This window comes from Cydia pomonella, chromosome 6, assembly GCF_033807575.1.
Source record: "Cydia pomonella isolate Wapato2018A chromosome 6, ilCydPomo1, whole genome shotgun sequence".
NCBI lineage: Eukaryota > Metazoa > Arthropoda > Insecta > Lepidoptera > Tortricidae > Cydia > Cydia pomonella.
The window spans coordinates 5,100,950-5,122,865 of NC_084708.1; the positions used below are offsets into that span (position 1 = coordinate 5,100,950).

Consider the following 21,916-nt stretch of genomic DNA (forward strand, 5'->3'; position numbering starts at 1 on the left):
TATCCAGAGAGGAAAATGGGGACTACATTTGTATGGAGAAACAGCCACCCCCTTTTCTTTAATATAGGAGTATGCTGTTGTACCTAGTAAATTGCAACCCCTGCACCCTTTTATATTAAATAAATAAATAATAAATAAAAGAGCTTTATTTTTACCACACATACTTTATACAAAATAAATATAGAGATTAAAATTAAATAATTTAACTTAAAATTTGACTTAAAAAATATGTGGGCCCCTTTCGGGTAAAAGCCTCCCCCAAGCTATTCCACTTCTCTCTATCTTGGGCTGTCTCTAGCCATTTTGGACCCGCTGTTGCTACTAATTCGTCAGACCATCTGCCACATGGTCGACCTCTGCCTCTTGAGCCCTGTGGCCCAGGCCATTTTACGATTCTTATGGTCCATCTGTCGTCTCTATATCTGGCCACGTGTCCTGCCCATTTCCACTTTCTCTCGAGTGAGAATGTTAAGGCGTCTCTAATTTTAGTTTTTCTTCGGATATCATCATTCCTTACTCTATCCTTTAATTTTAAGCCTAGTAGGCTTCTCTCCATTCGCTTCTGCGTTATTTGTATTTTTTGCCTGGTTGTGTAATCGAACGTCCAAGTTTGACAACCATAGGTGAGGCATGGTAGTATTTCCGAATCCATCACTATTTTTTTGGTAAGCAGAGGGAGTTGTGATTTAAAAATTTCTTAAACCCTTTTATATTATAGGGGATAAATTATGGGATAAAAATATTCACTTTCCAGGTTATAAAAATTTATCTGTGCAAAATTTTATTAAAATTCGTTCAGCCGTTTTCCGTGATAAAAAAGTAAACGTCCAAACATACAAAAATATTTTTTTTACTAGAATCAGACCAAGATAAATTAGCAGTAATTATGACAGCCCAGTCAGTGCAAGTGTTATTTTAAACGTCATAATTTTTTTAAATTATGACGTTTGCTGTTAAGCGTTTGCTGTTGCATTTTTTTGTGCAAGTGTTAACTTGCACAGGGCCATCAAAATCGCTGCCAACTTAGCTTAGCCTGACTCTATTATTAGTGGCAATTAAAAGAGTAGTCAGATTAAAAAACAAAAACAGAAACGTTTGTTTATGAACACAAATAACACATAACACAACATTTATTTTTTAATCTTTATTACAAAAGGCACGATTCGTGCAACTTATGCATTAGATAGTTATTGACCGAGGGTTAGCGAAGTTCTCCGTTTCATCTTGGGCAATGTTTTCGTTTGTTCGGATGTTTTCCTCTGCAGGTCGCATTTTCAACCGATTCTCGTGAAATTTTGTAAGCAGCTTCCGTAGGATATAGATTTTTTTTGTTGTTTAATTTTTTAGAAAATGTGCAAAATGGTGAAAATTGTGAGTTCTGACTCTGTGAGTTCGCTGTGATAATAACGAACTAAGTATTTTGATTATTATCTTCACAGGTATATATAACCTTTATAAGATTACAGTCTCACTACTGTCAAAAAAGTAAAATTAAAAAAATACTAAAAATTTTCTCTGCGTTCTGTTATCGTACCTACCTAATTGAATATAACAACAATCTACAACAAGCCTTGTTTTGAAATACAACAAGAAACAACCCACAACATCTACAGAAAGTTATTTAGTTTAAAGCTAATTAGTATTATACATGCATAATTAATTTGTGGGGTGGAACATTGGGGTCAAAATTTATTTTTAGAAACTAGCTAAAAACACTGAACTCTTTGTGCTCAATGTGAAGTACCCTGGTCATGTTAACTCTATTTCGAGTGTCTTGTGGATTGGAGCGTTAGTGCATAACTACGTCCAATTATGTACATCCCGCAGCAGATGTAGGTATCCACTTCTGATGTACAGTCAGCTGTCCGCGTAGCCAACATATTAATCGTTAAGGCAGCGTATAATAGTTTTATCCCTCCATCACTCTTACATAATTATTGCGAGTGAGAGTGACAGTTGCGATTGCGTTTCGTTCGCTAGGGAGCATTACGATTGGCGTGCTGGTGAGTTCCGTCACCCCCCCCCCCCCCACCCCTTTGTGCCTGTGCATGCCTATTTACAGAATTTTTTTATTTATATTGGTTTTTTTTTTCACTCAAAATCGCGAGATCCTAATACGAGAAAATAAGTGTCCCCAACATTTGATACCTTTTTGATTGTCCGTTTTGTTACGGTCAAAGAAAATTTACCGGAGAACGTAATCATATGGACCAATATACTTTGAGTAAAAATAATTTGTAAATTCGGTGAATTCTCAATTTTAATATATAAACGTACAACATTAAACATAAATGCCAACATGAAATCTACTTCAAACATTCGTTTCGAATTTCCTATTTTTTGCACTTGTAATGTACTATTACGAAATGTCAAAACAATGTTCATAAAGTCTATCGTATCTTACTTTGGTAGAGTCGAATTGGTCCATAATTTACCTATAAGGTAGATAATTTTGAAGTAATTGAAGGAAATTTTGACAACATAAATACTCAGTTTATTATCCATAGATTACAGGAAACCTATAAGAAAGGTCAACCGTGAGTCGATTTCAAAGGAATTAACTTAAAAAAACTATGTGATTTTCCGCCCTGCCAAAATTCGTAACTTGATTTTTGAGCACCTCATCTGCAAACTGCAAATAATTTACAAAATGTACACACACACACACTGACAATAAGTTGTAATAGCAGTAATTACAATTAAGCTTACATTGCATATGTAAGTCTAAACACAGTAGTTGCATAGTGAAATAGAGTTAACTAAGTAATTGTATCTATCCAACCTCCACCCATCAGTCGCTCGCGGCCCGGCCTTATAGACGCACGTATAAGTCCGATTAAAAAAAAAAAACTTAAAAAAGATATTTTGATATTCGGTGTTGTGTGTGTAGTGTTTGCATAGTGTGAATAAATTGGATATTTATTTTTTCTGTTGTATTGGTAAGTATTAATTAGCTATTAGCAACAGGCTTCGGCCCGGTTGTTTTCATGCATGTTACTGTTTAATGATATATTTAGATAGATATTTTTTTACCCGATAGATGGAAGGGAGGGTAATGTTTTTCCGAGTGTATTGCATGTGCTTCCATTGATTTGGCACGCGCAGTAGCCTAAACTAATTGACGTGAGAGTTAAATTCGCCTGAGTAGGCAATGTGGAATAGATAGCAACTTATAATATTTGTAATTTTTTATACGGGTTTATGAAAAGTATAACAAAAATATGGAATGCAATTAAGGGCCATTCGTCGAGTTGCGGAAATCTGCCCGTGTTACAATACAATACAATACGGGATGCAAATAAATTGATGTTTTTGTTCATTATGTAAGGGCCACTTGCGGCAGCCAGGGTTAGCCACTAACTCGGGGTTAACCGGTTAAACCCGGAGTTACCATGGTTACTAGTACAATTTGACACTGGGTTAACGGTTTAACCGGTTAACCCCAGGTTAGTGGGATATCAGACGTGGACGGAAGTGGTGCGCCGTAAGGCAAAGAAGAAGGCGAATAAGTCAGCGGCAGTCCAACAGGCTTCAAAACCTAAGCCCAAGCCCACACCGAAACCACGGAAATTGGTGGCTCCACCGACGGCAGCTATAGTGATAGCCCTCAAACCGGAATCAGAGGCTACTTATGCAACGATCTTGTCGAAAGCGACATCTTCGTTCAGTCTAGCTGAAGTGGGGCTAGACCACGTCAATATACGCAAAACAGCCGATGGAGCTCGACTAATCGAAGTCTCTGGCACAGACAACGGCAGAGCAGCTGACACCCTCCGTGATAAATTGGAGAGCCTCGTTGGCAATGATGCTAGGATTTACAGACCAGTCAAAAAGGCTGGCCTTAAGATATCGGGCATCATGGAGTCTGCAACGACTGAGACAGTGGCTGCGGCAGTGGCGGCTAAAGGCGGCTGTAATGCTGACGACGTAAAGGTCGGCGCCATCCGAGCCACCTTCAATGGAACAGGCTCCACCCTGGTTAAATGCCCAATTACTGCGGCCAGTAAAATCTTAGAGGGTGGCAGACTACTAGTGGGGTGGTCAAACGCAGTGGTTAAGGCACTTGATCCAGCTCCACTAAGGTGCTACAAGTGTCTAGGGGCGGGGCACACCCGTGCAACATGCCTTTCACAGGTAGAGAGGGACAACCTATGCTTCCGGTGCAGTAAGCCGGGGCACAAGGCCCCAGACTGCACGGAAAAGCCTTTCTGCGCAGTGTGCCACCACGCTAAACGACCGGCTGGACATTTTATGGGGGGACTATTATGTAAACCTCCACTGACCAAGGGCAGTAAAGACCCTGTTAGGACCCCGGGGCCAAACATGTCGAACGCCCGAGTGGCTAATGACGGTACAAACACCATGGATTGTGATGCTGCTACACCATGAAGTACTACAAACGAACGCGAACAACTGCGTTCGCGCTCAGGACCTGCTAATGCAGGTCTTAACGGAATGGGAAGTGAGTGTAGCAGTTGTGGCGGAACCTTGGTGTATCCCCCCTCGGACAAATTGGGTGGGGGCAACGGACGGCAAGGTGGCACTAATCACGCCGGCTGTCGGACACTTCCCCCCTCTAACTAAAGTACACACAGGGCCAGGGATTGCAGCGGCGAAATGGGAGAACATGATTCTGGTTGGTACATATTTCTCCCCCCGCCCGCCGTTGCCAGCTTTTGAAACACACCTTGAGAACCTAGCGGTGCTCATAAGAAGGGTGGCACCAACACCGGTGTTGTTGATGGGAGATCTCAATGCCAAAAGTGAGACTTGGGGCTCCTCTATCACTGATCCGAGAGGGGCAACACTAAGGGACTGGGCAGTCGCAATGGGACTAACAACACTAAACCAGGGAAATGCCAATACTTGCGTGCGACGTCAGGGAGGGTCCATCGTGGATGTAACATTCGCTACCCCTGTCGTCGCCGCTCGTGTTCGTGACTGGCGAGTCCTAGGCGAGACAGAGACCCTCTCCGATCACGTCTACATACGAATGAGGGTCTCTCCGATCTCCACAGCTACAGTGGCAGGAGGAGCCCGAAGCAGTGCAGGAAGGGAGCTCCCAAGGTGGTCGCTGGCACAGCTCGACCGCAGTATGGTGGACGAGGCGGCCATGATGGAAGCTTGGAATGCCCCCCCACTAGACATACTGGGGACTGAGGCACGGGCTGTTAGTTTCCGGTCGTCTCTTGCGACCATATGTGACGCGTCAATGCCCCGCACTAGACGAACACCCGCCAAAAAACAGGTCTATTGGTGGACGGCGGAGATAGCAGCATTACGAAATGCTAGCAACAACGCCCGCCGTGCTTACACCCGATGCAGGCGACGGCGTCATACTGCCGGAGAGGAGGAGCAGCTTTACGCCGCTCTAAAAGCGGCAAAAGAGGCCCTCACATCAGCCATTGCCAGAAGGAAGAATGAAGCAAGAGAGGAGTTTTTGGCGACTCTTAATCGGGATCCATGGGGGCGGCCATACAAAATGGTTCGGAACAAGATGAAACAAGCCATCCCCATGGATTCATTAGAGCCGGAACTCCTCGGCAGAATAGTTGAGGGTCTTTTCCCACAAGCGCCGGAATTTTCTCCTCCAGTAATGACTGCCCCATACGAGGAACCGGAGCTGGAAATACCACCAGTCACCGAGGACGAGATGTCGTGGGTCGTTGATCGACTGCGTGGGTGTAAGAAGGCACCAGGACCCGACGGGGTGCCTGGAAAAATCCTACCTATAGCCCTGAAGCACCTTGGGGCCCGGCTGAAAGACCTATTCACCGACTGTCTCCAAGATGGTGTCTTTCCGAGGTGCTGGAAGGAGGGTAGACTCTGCCTTTTAAGGAAAGAGGGCCGGCCAGCAGATGCGCCTTCTGGATACCGTCCTCTCGTTCTGCTGGACGAAACGGCGAAGGCGTTTGAGCGCATTCTCGTCCTGCGCATTGCCCGGCACCTTAGCGAGACTGGTCCGGATATAAGTGACCGACAATTTGGATTTCGGGTAGGACGGTCCACTTTGGATGCTCTGAACTCCCTTAGAGAGTTCAGCAATTACGCTGCGGGAAGAGGGGAGGGCACAGTGGCAGTGTCACTAGACATTGCCAATGCCTTTGGTACCCTCCCCTATACAGTCATTGCAGAAGCACTACGGTTTCACCGAGTGCCTCTATATCTACGGCGGGTCATAGAGCACTACCTGACAGACAGGGTAGTGCTCTATAAAGATAAAAGCGGCCTAAAATCAAAGGCCATGGCCTGCGGGGTTCCACAGGGGTCGGTACTGGGACCCTTACTGTGGAACCTCGGCTATGACTGGGCCATAAGAGGTGCCCAACTTCCCCGCATGATCACCATTTGCTACGCTGATGACACAATGGTGGCTGTGCGGGGAAAGGATCGGGCCGAGACTCTACGAAGGGCAGCAGTGGCCACTGAGCTCACAATGGGCAGAATTGAGCTCTTAGGCCTTAAAGTGGCTCTCACAAAAACTGATGCCATAGTGTTTGGCGGACGAGGATGGAAGGTGCCAGCTGGTACCAGTATACCAGTCGCAGGTGAGGCGATCCAGATCAGGTCCAGCATTAAATATCTTGGCCTTACTCTGGACCGCAAATGGAACTTCGAGGAGCATTTTAAAAAGTTGGCTCCTCGAGTAGTGGGCGCGGCTTCGGCCCTGAGCAGTCTCCTGCCCAACATAGGTGGACCGGGCTCCCTGTGCCGGCGCCTCTACACAAGTGTTGTACGGAGCATGGTGATGTACGGAGCGCCCATCTGGGCAGACCGGCTTTCCAGCCGCAATAGAGCCCTCCTTCGCCGGCCTCAAAGAGTCGTAGCCCTGCGTGTTACAAGGGCATACCACAATGTATCACACGCAGCGGCATGCCTGCTGGCGGGCACCCCTCCGTGGGAGCTTGAGGCGGTGATCCTTGCCGAGAGATATAGGATGAGAGCTGAAGCCAGGGCGCGCGGAGAGCGGTTAGACCCTGAAGAAGCAGAAAGAGCGGAAAGACGTGTGCTGGACCGTCTTAAGGAGAGATGGAAGGAGCTGTTGGAGGATTCCCCCTATGGAACACGCACGATAGGGGCAATCCTCCCATCAATAGACGAGTGGTTAGGAAGAAAGTTCGGTGTCCTTACTTTCAGGCTAACGCAGGTAATGACTGGACATGGCTGCTTCGGTCATTACCTGCATGGAATAGAGAGGGAGCCCACACCGGTGTGTCATGAGTGCGGGGACCCAGACGACACGGCCCAACACACCCTCGAGACGTGCCAAAGTTGGGAAATGGAGAGACGGCAGTTAATATGTAATGCCGAAATAAGTGGTGGAGACCTCTCGCTGCACAATGTGGTGTCTGCTATGTTGCGCGGCGAGAGACAATGGAAAGCGGTTGCCTCCTTTTGCGAGATAGTAATCAAGAAAAAGGAGGAAGCGGAGCGTGTGCGTGAAGACGACGTGAACGCACACCCGCTACGGCGTAGGCGAAGGGGAAGAAGGAGGTTGGAATATATTAACCGCCTGCTTCCCCAGTAGAGCTACGGGGAGGGGACCCGCAATATGGCTCTACCCGTCTGGGGAGGGGTTGTAGCGTTACCAACCCCTCCTCCTTAGGCGCGAGGGTGCTAACGTTTAGCAACCGGGGGAGCACCGTGGAAGAATGCTAGCGACCCCACGATGCTCCCCGAACCGGCAGGAGGGTCTAACGCCGCAGAGGGTTTAGTGGGTAGGCTTCTCTCCCCTTTCTGATTAGAAGGTTAGTGGGATATGCAAGTGGCCCTAAGACGCTTAAAACACTATTCTGAAATCCGTGCAACTATTTTCATACATTTTTTTATAATTGAAGATATAACTTTTAAGATGAGCGAAATTAAAAGTTATATTTACGTAATAAAATTGAAGCGGCATCTATTCTATGATGAAGTTTTTGATAATCATATCATAATAACCATCGACTGCTACAAGTCCTACAACAACCGTGAAATACGTACCTAACGTAATAATAAGTCTGTGTCTCACGGAATTTTTGTTATTAAAAAGAGAAAATGTTTTTCCACTCCTAAATACTTTCCATTCTCCATGTTTTTTAGTATGTTATTGACACAATGAAAAGTAAGGTTTTAAGGTTTTCCATTTTTTAAATATATATTATATATTAAAAAAAACGAAACCTATAAACCTAGAATACTTATACATATTATGCGGAAGCGATTGACATCACTATCAAAGTGATTCGTTAAGATTTAGTTAGTGGGAAACGTTTTCTCCCGAAATGGAATTTCATAGAAAAAATACCGTTATTTCGCTAGGATCGCAAAGCTATTCTTCCCTCTTAAGGGGATGAATAAGATTACTTTTACAGTACATATGGGGCTACTTTATAGCACTAGTGCGAGAAGTAGCATATTACGTTACTGTGTCGAACATTTAAAGGGCCATATGTACTGTAAAACGTTGTACGATACATGTGCGAATAGGTAATTCGCAACTCGTGTCGATTTAAAACACTCCCTTCGGTTGTGTTTTAATTTATCGCCACTCGTTTCGAATTTCCTATTTTTCGCACTTGTATCGTAATGTACTATTATGCGGCGAGTCTTGTATCTAATTAAATTTAATATATCCATTTTCATTAAGATAACTCTCGACTTTCACTTCATTACTTTATCAGCTAGTTTAACTTAATTGTATTTCTCATTTATGCACACACAGACGATGTTACAACGACAAAGATGTAACTTTACGTAATAAATTTGGAGATTTGGCTTTATATAATTAGTTCACTACATACGTTCTTTATGTAGGTATGGTACCTAGTTACCGACCGACTGCCCTTGTGAAAATTTATTTACAAGTACGTAGAACTTGCAACGCACTTGCCACCCCTCTGGTGTTACAAATGTCCATAGGCAACGGTAATTGCTTACTATCAGGTGATTCAGACGATTTTTGCCAGTCTTTGACTCCCACCCCTATGTAAGAAAAAATAAGAGTAGGCCGACCTCCCCTCTGTGTTTACTATTTATTACGTAAGGATCTAAAGTAACTTCAATTTGTTGGTAATGATTAATTTTGATTTTATTCTAATAGCTTTTCTTTATCATTCATCTTTTCATACGATTTCAATCAATCCAGGGGCTCAAACCCACTCGGAAAGTGGGTTTTAATTAGTTTTAAGCCCCTGCTGATTAAAATCTGACTGTATCAAGAGGTTTTCAAAGATCTTAATTTTGGCCATCTTTGTGATCTTATGTAAGAACTGTCAAGAGTCCTTCCCGCCTCCTATCGTACTCGTGCCCCCTCCGCCCCCTAAATCGTCTTACGTACTTTACTGACTGAACTTGTATTGAACTTGAACTGAATTTCTTCAACCAGAGACGTCACATTTGACACTGACAGATCATATCCATAACAAGTGTCAAATTCATAACCTGTTATTAAAATCAGAATAAGCCTCCCTGACTACTTAAGGAGTCAGCATATTTAAAATGCCTGTTTTCTTGTTTCTTGACTTATCTAAGGTATTTGTGTCATTATGTTCTGTTGCAAAACAGCTAGGTCCGTTAAATGTGCCGTGCTGGTTCTTTTTAAATCAGCTCAGACAGTCAGGTCAATGGCCGGTCATGTAAAAAAAAAATACAGGGTAAACTAAAAATGTCAGCCATATTCATGGCATGCCTGCATGCTGCCCTCCTAAGCTAAACGGAGGTATCTCCAAAGCATATGATCTTGAAAATTGAACTTTCAGATAAAGAATTTAAGGCACATGTTTGCATTCAATTTTCATTTGAGATAATACTATTTAATTTGGCAGGGCAGCATGGTTCTAGCGTCCAAGTCGATACAGTAACCTGATCGCAGTAACCGTAGCACGCTGGTGGGGAAAGCGGCCCACGTCGCCGCAAACAGTTAGTGCTTCAAGATTGTATGAGTAACTCTCGTTCAAATACTTTAATATAGAAATAGAAATTTGGTGTAAACAAAATATTAAATCATATAAATTTACTGGATGAGATTTTATAGGTGATATAAGATATATGTACCTACACGATAGTTACTAGTTTCTATGATCAACCTTTTACTATAGTAGCAACACTGAAAATCACAAAAAATCCTGGTTTCCATACATTGTGTCGAATTGATCTTAGAATGGAACTCCTAAATTTTTTATGGATTCCGTTAAGGGCAAAGTTCTTTTGTTCTTCTGTATCTTGTATCACGTATAAAATTACATCTTCTACTTCTTTCCATCCTGCTACCCCTTGCTGGGGTGTAGGGCTCGAACCATTTGCATCCACTGATTCCGGTCCTAGGGCGACCATGTTTCCGTTTTCCGGGCATCTTCCAGGTCAGGGCCACTTTGGATAGGTGAGAAATCATCAATATAGATCCAAAAATATATAGAGAAGGAAAATTGTTTCCTACGTTCATTGGAATATCCAACAAAATGAATGCCACTCAGCATCTGTCACGTCAGCGGGATGCCTGACGCTGATTTTCTGGGCAACCAGGCTCTTTAGGTACTAGAAGTAACCAACGCAACACACCATGGGTAGGTATAGATCAAAATATCGCCCCTAATTTACGTGACCCAAATGCAAGCAAAGAAACCTTATCGATAGAGATTCAGAACACTTACCAATACTTATTGAAAGTAATCTTTGCATCTAAAAACACACACAATGAAATCGCTACTCACGTTACTTTTTGATGGAATGACCTGATATAAGCTTTTTAAGCCCAAGAGGTATGTGAAGCTAAATAAAATTAGACTTTTGCGGTTCCCAGATTTCGTTTATCCTTTATCCCAGGGTACGTTCCTTTCTCTTGATCATTATGTGGTCTACAGTATGATCTGCGCTATTTTACCTCAATGACTTTCACGAACAAAAGTTGGTTGGCAACCACCACCTACCCTACAACTTAAAATAATCGTTAAACGTAAAGGGTTTCGTAATCTCATAATATTATGAAAGATATATCAGGGTAGGTATGTCCCAGATCCTGTATTCTAAATAAGTACCATAATGTCCATAATCCATTGTAAGATGGATTACGTCTGTTGTCCAACGCTATCTAACATGGCAACGTGGGAAATGTAGTGGGCACCTTTACGCCGGATACAACTTGGGGGACTTATTTGATAGATTTAGCTTACTTTTTTTTATTAAGTAGTTGTCTTTTTAATTCATGTGTTGTTGTGATATTGTACCTAGTACGTAAAGTAAGACCAAAGTGACCACATAAGTACTCCGTGAACAAAGTTTAGTACGGAATATAAAAATTGATACCTATTGTAAAATCAAGCATCACCATTTAATTCTTATACGATGACGCGCAGATTTGTCAAATCTAACCTGTAACATGATGATAGTAGTTAAGGCACGCGTCGTCGTATCATCCACACGATAGATATCTCTATTACATTGAGGATAGATTATAAGAACTATTGTTTGCGGAACGGTCCTCAATTGTGGCCAATTGATATGATAGGCTATTAGGCCTGCAGGATGTGACACCTTAAGAACATGGCTACACAATAAGCTCGTGTCAATGACTTTAACATGCTGTTACGGCGGGTTATGTCAAACCATTCGTAATCGTGACCAAAATCGATCAAATCGATTACTGCTTATCACCAGGCGGGCCATATGCCACACCGACGTGGCTTAAAACACCCGACGCAAAAAAGAGGGGTGTTACATGTTTTTCGTCTGTGTGGTATCGTATCTCACAAACGGATAGACCAATTTCGATGCACTTTGTTTTTACTTGAAAGCGAGTTTCCTTACAGTGGTTCTTAGCTATGTTCAATAAAACTCGATCCAGCAGTTTGAAGAGTATCAGCTCTTTACCAAAATGATGTTAGGTATTTTGTATGCAATGGATTTATTTAGTATAATGCGTAGGGGGTTTTAAAAGTTCTTAATTGAATAGTTATTAACACCGATGGTAAAAGTGGAGTGTTTAAGAGGGTGAAAAAGAGTGGATATGAAGCTGCAATTGTTAAAAAAAGATATACCAAATCCAAAAAAAAACATAAACCACAGACTACAGACTTTTTTTTTCGGTGCCTGACAGTTGAAACCATGTAATAAAAAATAAAAGCGGAGAGTAAAAAATACACAGAGGTGACGCGACAAAATACTCATCTCGTAAGATACGCTGCCAGAAAAGGGTCAACATTGTGTGTCCCTCTGTGGCATCGCATCGCAGCGTTCAAAAGTTTCAAACGGATGAATTGGGCTATACCCGCGAAGTTCGTAAATTTCGGGAACTATCACTGTCACTCTAATTACATCTTAATTGGAGTAAAAGAGAAATATGCCCGAGTGAACTTCGGTGTTTGCGGTCCTCTGATTTGTGATTGCGGTGTGCGGTTTTTATGTCGTGAATACTCTTAGCTATGTTTGGTGAAGCACAAAATTATGTTATGTACCTACTTTTTTTGTACAATGAAGTGTTTTTATATATATATTTATTTATTATCTACAAGATACAACGGTAAGTAACTAAGTATTGCTATCTTTTTAACATATGAAAACGAGTTTAACCGTGAGTCTCCGAAAGTAGAGAGTAACAAATATTAGGTATATCGTTCCCGCGAACCATAAAGCTCGTTTCCTCTTATTTTATTTTCTTTTCTTTATTAGGGAAAAAACAGACATAGGCAGATGATACAAAAAAGAGGATATTGGTTTTTACATTATAAGTGCAACCTACATCCTGCATGAGAATTCCCACTAAGATTTATGAACTAATAATATTTAAGTGGCATTGTCCTCGGATTGAGGTATAAAATGTTAGGTAAAATAGGTACTAAACTAATATTGGTACACTGACGATAATCTCTTCATAACGATAAGGGAGAACTAAGTTTTTTAGTTCTTGTTCAATCAATAAACCGGTCACAAATGCTAAAACTTAGATATGTCATGTTTAAATATACCTACTTATAAAAGTTATAAATTTCTGAAAAGATTGGACATAATTTTTTTTTTTAATCATTTAGACCGGTAACCTTTATTTTATACTGTGGCCGACCACACGGAATGCGATGATAATTATTCGCAGGCGCCGTATTTGGCAAATTGATAATCGTTAAAAATCTAATTAGACATGTTTCTTAGGGTAGGTAAATGAAGACTGCATTAATTAAATAAAGTTACTATTTGATTTGTTAATATGTAATTGCTTTATTATGTGGTGAAATTTGCCTAAGAACTTCGTTTACAAGAAATATTCGAATAGTTCCATAAATAAATATTTCAAAAAATATAGGACAATTTTACATACGAGTACATCGACCTAGACCCACAAGTACCTCAGCTCAATAAGGCTTGTGTTGTGGGAACTAGACAACGATATATATATATATATATATACCTATAATATGGATATAGTTAAGTTAGAAAATATATAAGATATATAGAAATAATATAAGTTAAAATTCATTTATCTTGTGATGTTAGGAAAGGCACATAACTGAGGTATTTCCTTTGCGCTACGACATGGGATTCTTCATGAAGCGGGTAGGGTTCTCAAGGGTCGGGTGGTTCCTGTGATGTTGCTTATGTCCATGGGCGACGATGACCGCTTCCCATCAGGCGGTTCATTTGTTCGTTCGCTGCCTATCACAAAAAAAAACCAACTCATACTAGAGTTTTTCTACCGATCGTGTTGACTAATTAAACAAGTAGTATAGTATGGCAGGTGTTGCTTTTGTATTGTTAAAGAAATGTATAATTTACTTATCATAAACAAACCTGTTATTTACTTGTTGCATTATAAGTAGTTTGTTTGCAATATGATAATATTCACGTCAAAATTATAATATGGAATGTCTACATCTACATACATGTCTGCCCCTTCACGCACCTAACAACAGATCATTCTCTCAGAATATGTCTGCAGTTGCATTTAATTGCCACGACTCTTTTCATCGCGACAATTAGAACGCGGACATACTTTTTGAGAATGATCACCATCGCCAATGGCAACCAGTTTGAATTTGGAATTTGTTGCATTAGAAAAATACAGTGAATAAATTTCCAAACGGCTGTGATGACTATAAACTAAAACATGTCATATTATACTAAATAAATAGTTACCAAGCCCTCCAGTGGTAAGGGATTCGTATATAACGTACCTAATCAAATTTTTATTCTCTAATATAAATAATATACCTAATATCCCTAAAAATATAAAAAGTTACTCAAAATGGGGTGAGATGATCACCGGGATCGTCTTACCCCTATGGCAAGGATCATCTTGTCCACCCGGGTGTACGAGATGATCACTTCATAGGGTTTTAAAAAAACCCAAATATTCTTATGAATCCTTAATAAATTGAATATTTTTGGTATTAAAATAGAAACTTACATAAATTTGCAAGTATTAAATGTCTACACTTTTGATCTGCTTAGAAAAATATAGATATTACGGCAAATCCCGCTTAAAGGGATCAACTCGTACAGGTTTCCCCTACCTACTGACAGCCAAAGGAAATTCGCAATTGTTATCAGTAAAAAACTACTTATTCGTTGTAATGTTTAGTTTTCGACGTAATGTAAAAATAAATAATGTGTCGTGTGTAGAAAACGCAGGAAATGGCCGAAAAATATTTTTTTTGCCGAAAGAAAAAAAATGTTTTTGCCCAACTTTACCAAAACTCATATAAGTTTTTATAACCTCAAGAATGCGTGGTTAAAATATGTTGGGTTTTACCAGCCCATGGTGTATAAAAACCCTATATATGGGATCAGGCGTTTATATTGTATTAATTAATTCAAGGTTAATTACATATTCCCTTGTAATTCTTCAGTAGTTAACCACAACAATATCACAATTATCGCTTATGTCGGCTATGTCCTTTGCGGTCGTACTGAGACATATCGGTCAATGCGCAAGTATTGGGTCAGCCTAACCTTCGTAATCAAATAGCCTAACATTGAATACGATACTCAAATATGAGATCGTGACCATGAATTATGTTACAAATTGATACTATTTGGTCCTAGGAAGGATTAGTTTGTGTCTAGAAGCTAATAGATAAGTTATAGGTTCAGTGTCCCAAAGGAAATCTAATGTTGACAAGTGGATTAATGGCAATATTATATTATGACGGAAAGAAAATAGGAAGTTTCATACTAAAAAAACTTGACCTTTCTTATTGAACTTAGTTGAATTAATTCGTATATTTTTTTGGATTATAAAGCACCAGCCTCGACGCGCGACTTCATTCGCTTTAAAGTCGTTGAAAAAGTCAACCCTATTTTCACTCCATTAGGGGTTAAATAAAAAAAAAATTGTAGAACTGTAAAACATTTAAAGAATACGTCACCTCTCTACGGCGAAACAAGGTTCTACTCGTAGCGGTTTAGGACGTCCGTCTGTAATATCCACATTCTTACACCAATTTCTGTTACAGGCACAAATGCAATAACGCACAATGACGGACCTGGGTCTAAAGCTGCCCACGCGCAACGTGCTCACTGGCGCCATCGTCAACTGGGAGGAAGATGAGGAACTATCGACTCTTAGCGACAACCCTGGGAACCTCACCTTGGCATGGAAAGATCTCTCGGTTTACAGGAGGAAGAAACATCAGACCAGCATCTGGTCGTCGCCGATATATGAAGAAGTCAAGGTTTTACATGGAGGTATGTATGCATGTTGACTTCCTAACCTGCCTTGCCTGGGAGAAAGATTAGAAACTATCAACTCTTAGCGACAACCTTGGGAATCTCACATTAGCATAAGTAGAAAGATCTCTCGGTCTACAGGAGGAAGGAACATCAGACCAGTATCTGGTCGTCACCGATATATGAAGAAGTCAAGGTTTTACATGGAGGTACGTGATAAATAAATAAATAAATATTCTAAGACATTATTACACAAATTGACCAAGTCCCACAGTAAGCTCAATAAGGCTTGTGTTGTAGGTACCTAGACAACGATATATATAATATATAATTATAAATACTTAAATACATAGAAAACACCCATGACTCAGAAACAAATATCCGTGTTCATCATACAAATATATGCTCTTACCAGGATTTGAACCCGGGACCATCAGCTTCATAGGCAGGGTCACTACCCACTAGGCCAGGGGTCGTCAAACTTCAAACGGTGGTGATACGTGATAAAATATCAGTTCTACAAAGTTTCTAGTGTCATGTACGGTTCTGATGGTGGGTCAGCATTCTTATTAACTTCTTAACTTAATTCTGAGATAAAAATGAGCATCTGTCGCTCCTAAACGACATTCGGGCGACCTGACACTTAGCCGGTAAGGAATTTTCTCTCAGAGCATTTTCCTTATCGCAATGCTCCTGACTCTAAGCTACCATTGCGAGTGGGTAATCCAAATGGATGGACAAATCCGCTTACGTTTTGCGGGCATAAGCTGATATTTATTTAATGCATTAAATTCTACCTAGTTTCAGTGCTTTAAGTGCTGTAAGTACTTATTTTAACGCTGTTTTCAATTAGGATTATTTACAATAGTAGATTATTATAATTTAATTATGTGTCCGTGCGATGCCTAAACTGACAAACAAGGCCACGGAGGTCGAAGCACTTTAATTAAAAATGTTGTCAATGAAGCGCTGTTGCATTGCATATACCCATATATTAATTTAAAGAATAGGTATAACAAAACAAAACTATCTTTTGGGAGAGCTTGATAATCCGCTCACGTTAAATTTGCATCGACATGGCAGAGATAATTCAAACATATCCCCTAAGAGCACGATACTTGACGTATCTATAGGTACTATTTGGTATGATGTCCTTTGAAACTGGAGATCCCGGGTCTGAATCCCGGTTAGGGCATATTTACTTGTGTATTTATCACGAAGTTTCTGAGGTATGGATCTTTTTATGAATTTAAGTTTGTTTATCTGTTTGTGACTTCTGGCGCTTCCGCTATTATTAACACCGGTCCAATACTAATGAGGTGCTACGCGACGTAAGCGCCGACCGCCATAAGCTGCTACCTTTATCTAGGTACCCGTGGATCAGTGGCGGATCGTTCAAAGAACTCGATTCCCACCGGCTTGTCTAATTTCAGCCCGTTGAGTACTTTCACGATCGGTTTATGGAGAAAAGGAAAGCAAAATTAGCTCCGGGTTCCCTACGAATATTTGTGACGCGCCGCCACTGCCGTGGATGTCACATTTACCTACCTATGTATATCGCCGCCTATATATGTAGTATCCATATTACAACATTTGCTTAGTTTGAAATTAGGTGGATCTGTATAATATTGTCTCCATATATTTATATTTGCTTTAAGTCACTGCTCTTTGAATTCTCGCAATTAACACTTAATTAATAAATAAAAGGCAGTAGCAACCTCGTTATCCACAATAGAAGGCTGAGTTGCACAATCGTAGTTTTAGTGGAAAAATAACCGGACCAGTTTACTAACGACGAGATTCCGAGAAGAAACTATTTGGACGAAATGCCTGCATTAGTGTACCCATTTAGCATAATGTCTTGGATTTAGGTAAAACTAGTTTGTGCCCGCTATTTTGATGGAAGACATTAAACTAAACTTGCAAATCCCTTACTAAGTAACTTTGAATCTCTTATTCCATCCATTTTCCTGACTACGGGAAGGGTTATGATTTTATCAGTCTATGTAAATAAATATTGGACATTCTTAGACAAATTGACTAAAGCCCCTCAGTAAGCTTAAGAAGGCTTGTGTTGTGGGTACTCAGACAACGATAAATATAATATATATTTAAATACATAGAAAACACCCATGACTCATGCAGGAATAAATTTATCCGTGCTCATCACACGAATAAATGCCCTTACCGGGATTCGAACCCAGGACCATCGGCTTCATAGGCAGGGCCTACTACCGACTAGGCCAGACCGGTCGTATGAGTGTACCTATGTGTGAACTGAATAGGTAGCATGAAAATTGCTTAGCCTATTTTTGGAAAAGAGGTTTCAATCAATTTGTTTTTATGACACGCATGCGGCGGATGACATAGGCTATGGCTATAATACCTATCGACTTTGAACACTTAGGACTCTTTTTTTACAACAAAAAAACGAACTATTCTAGGGTTAACGTTTATCTAAAGGTTTTGCTTATTTTGTAAGAAAATTTGATTGTATAAGAAAATTTTACCTACAGAGCAGTGGACAATTTCTCAGTATTCTAATATGTTCCCGAACCAAGGATACCTCAACGATCATTTTTTCTCTTTACTTGCAAGTATCTCTGTTTGGTGGACTGGTAGAAAATGCCATATGACATTAAGTCTTCCTTTGAAAATTATTGTATTTTGTGAAATAAAGCTTAAATACTCACATAAACCTTCTAGCATAAACTTAGCTAGATGACGACATGCATGGTCCCATTTTTGTCGCCTGTCACCATGCCTGTCACGTTCTAATAAGTATGTAAGTGCGAAAGTCACAAGCATTGTGACAGGCGATAAGAATCCTTCCATGCTACCGCCGCAGACATTTAACCGTATTTTTCTTTTGCAGTTAGCGGCGTGCTGTCTTCCGGAAACTTAGTAGCTTTAATGGGTTCCAGGTAAGTACATTATAATAATCTTAAAATACGATTTGATAACTCATATTTCTAATTATCACGCCACGACTATGAATTCTAACCTATATTCTCGTCTTATATTAATTTATTGTTTCATAGTGGAGCCGGCAAAACCACACTCCTCGCGGCGATAAGTCGTCGTGACAAGAGTGCGATGACAGGATACCTGATGCTTAACGGAAGGCTGGCGGGGGCTGATCTTATAGCCAAGATATCCGGCTTTGTGCCTCAGGAGGACTTGGCTATTGACGACCTTACAGTCACTGAACATATGGAATTCATGGTAACAATTGTTTTATTGATCACATTGATAATTGAACATTTTTTGTGTAAGGTACTGGCAGAATAGCGATGTGGCTGCATCATCATGCTGAGTCAGCGCCTTTTCTATGCCACGACACATGGCGTATTAATTAACTTTAAAAAATGTTTATTATTAAATTAAGTTTCCATGTTTTTATTTTACACTCTTCTTTTTGTTTGTTCTGATGCCAATGCCATGTATGTTGTGGGTATGAATAAAGAATGTATCTATCTATCTATCTATTGATAAAGAGTGCAATTAAGATTGATAGTGGCGGATTTTATAGCCAAAATATCGGAATTCGTGCCTCAAGAGGACTTGGCTATTGACGATCGCACTGTCCTTGAACACAAATGTACGGGAAGAATAATATGGCTTTAAAACAGATTTCACAAAGATTACAGTGATGGTGCAATACTTAACGAAATATTTCTTATTTTACAAAATTAACAAGTTACTAAATCTTCAAGCAAATTCATCCTAATCAGCGAATCCCTTTATCGTGATATACAAATCGCTGGCAATTATCTATTGTTATTGATTACCATACCGCAACTTAAGCCGCTTAGTTTCTGAAAATAACAAAATTAACTTTATATTCCAAATTTCACTCGCAATTTCATCAGGAATACGTAGTTAAAGTTGATCGGGTTTGCGTCCACCCTGTGTAAGTATTCATGTTGGAATCTCCGTTCGCATTTGAATGCTCCAATCTGGTTGTATTCGATTTCCTCGTCTCACGCGTGGCCATGCATAAATTATATTTCCCTCAGTATGTGGAAACTATCACAATATTGAACTACAATAGGTACGAAATGTATATTTATTTCCGCAAAATATATTTTTGGATCAAAAAACAGAATAAGTTTGCACTGACTTGTCAAAGACAATCTAAGTATAGCTGCGGCATAGTCGTAGTCGTAACACTATATAAGTTGTATCAAAGGTCATGATCAACATATCAGCCTTTTATCGCCCACTGCTGAGCATAGGCCTCTCTGCGAGTACGCCACTTATCCCAGTCCTGAGCCAATCTCATCCAAAAGTGACCCGCAATCTTCCGAATATCGTACAGTCCACCGAACGAGCCAACGGACGCCAGGCACTCCTTTCATCTGAGAGCGGGCACCATTCCGTTAACATTTTGGCCCACTTGTTATCACTCTGCCTGTATTTACTGTTTACGATGGATAAAGTCTTATACAAATTTGAAAGCTGGTGGCGCAGTACGGCTCTGTAAATTATGCGGTAGGCCTGGCTGTCAAAAATTAGCGTCTGAGAATTTGGAAAGTGGAAAATCCAGTGACCACAAAAGATATGTATGGCGCTTTACACATCTTGGGACAGGTATTTTTTTTAGGGATCTTAGACTTTTCGTTTCTCGTGTAATCAATAACCATTTCCGTGTATTAATATTCTGGTACCGACTGAATTGTTAAAATGACTTCTTACACAGGCTCGCCTCATGATGGATAAGCGATCATCATCTGCAGTGAGAACTAGAAGAATCCACCAGCTACTTGAAGAGTTAGGGGTCGTCAACTGCAACAGGACCAAGCTGAAGGCACTGTCGGGGGGAGAGAGGAAGCGAGTCGCTTTGGCTGTTCAGGTAACACACACTCACAAGGTCTAAAGATAGGCAAAGTAACATCCTCAGTCCGAACTAGAATCCAGCAGCTTGTCAGGATCAATAATTGTTTTCAGTTAACGAAGGCAAATAATTTATGACTAGACTTGTTATTAGCCACCTAAGATCAAATGTCATGTCGTCATGTATCACGGAAATACATACATTCAATTTACTATTGGTACATACATATTACAAGCGAATATAGTAACTTTATAGGAAAAATAAAATGGATTATTTTTATTAAGTATTTATTTCAGTAAACAAACAAATTACACGTGATCTATAATATAGTACTTAATAGTTAGGTCTTAGGTATATCATTAAAGTTGCAATGCCAAGCAGTAGTTAATAGTTAGGTATATCATTAAAGTTGCAATGCCAAACTCTGTTGTTTCGCAGTAAAGTTGACACCATAATAAAGCCGCATCGAACTGTGGGAGTATCATCTAAGTAATCTTGCATTTTCTGTGCGAAGTTACTTAAGGGTACCTAAGCATGAACCAGAGTTATCCTTGCGATGTTTTTAAGAGGCTTCAAAAATGTGTTTTTTAACCGACTACTTTTCCCAGGTTCTGTATTCGGTTGTGTTTTTTTTTCATGTATGATTATTGTTCACCGATTATTCCAGGACCCGTGGTCCGATTTGAGTAAAAAACATCACTGATTTCTGTTAGATTTCATGTTTCGTTAGCACTATAATATTCAAGGTATGTATTACTTAAATGGGTGAATCAATTTTTCTTGTCACTCGATGGCACGGCTACGATCAATTGGGTCACTTTTGAAATCCGGGTTTTATATTTAAATAACCTCTATAGCTATATATCCGACATGGTGGAGTCAGCTTTCCTGCTTAACCTTCTCCATTTCACCCTGTACACGACATCGTCCTCGTATAACTTGCATTCACTCATGTCGTTTAGCACTATGTACATCCTTCCATCTTGTTCTGGGTCTGCCCGATGATAGTATTTAAAATAACCAAACATACATTGTTATGGCAGTTAAAGCCCTTTTCATGGGTCATCTATTTAGCATATTAGTAGAACGTAGTGGGAACGTCGGTTAAATCAGTAGATTCTTATTCTAGTCTGTAAGACATACATGTTGAGGCTGGCGGTGCTTGCGGTCGGTTATTCGCTGGGTAGACTGCGACTACGCTGCCCCCAATACGAAGCCTGCATCGTTGGAAGATATCACTCGCGTAGACACATAATCACTGGACACATAACAGATCAACTGGCTATAGACCGCAAGAACAAATCCCTTAAGTATCTACAGCTTAACGACAACTAGAACATGGCCATCTTTCTGGATAATCGGACGCAACAGCTGGTTAATAGGATAAAGACTAGTGGAATGACCGTTGACCAAAATTCGTCCGTTTTGTATTTGGGTACAAAG

At 40.4% G+C, this 21,916-nt stretch overlaps 1 protein-coding gene across 2 annotated transcripts in view; it reads left to right on the forward strand.

Annotated features, from left to right (window-relative positions):
- Positions 1-2,438: 2,438 nt before the first annotated feature.
- LOC133518770 (protein scarlet-like) overlaps positions 2,439-21,916 on the forward strand; it is a 39,750-nt gene continuing 20,272 nt past the window's right edge. The window contains exons 1-5 of one of the 2 annotated variants that reach the window (XM_061852454.1): positions 2,439-2,939; positions 15,423-15,654; positions 18,512-18,560; positions 18,678-18,861; positions 20,339-20,491. In XM_061852454.1, the coding sequence (XP_061708438.1) occupies positions 15,444-15,654; positions 18,512-18,560; positions 18,678-18,861; positions 20,339-20,491 (597 nt within the window). In that variant the 5' untranslated portion in view covers positions 2,439-2,939; positions 15,423-15,443. Of the gene's footprint in view, positions 2,940-15,422; positions 15,846-18,511; positions 18,561-18,677; positions 18,862-20,338; positions 20,492-21,916 lie in introns of those variants that run through there. The other variant, XM_061852455.1, reaches the window with a different exon arrangement.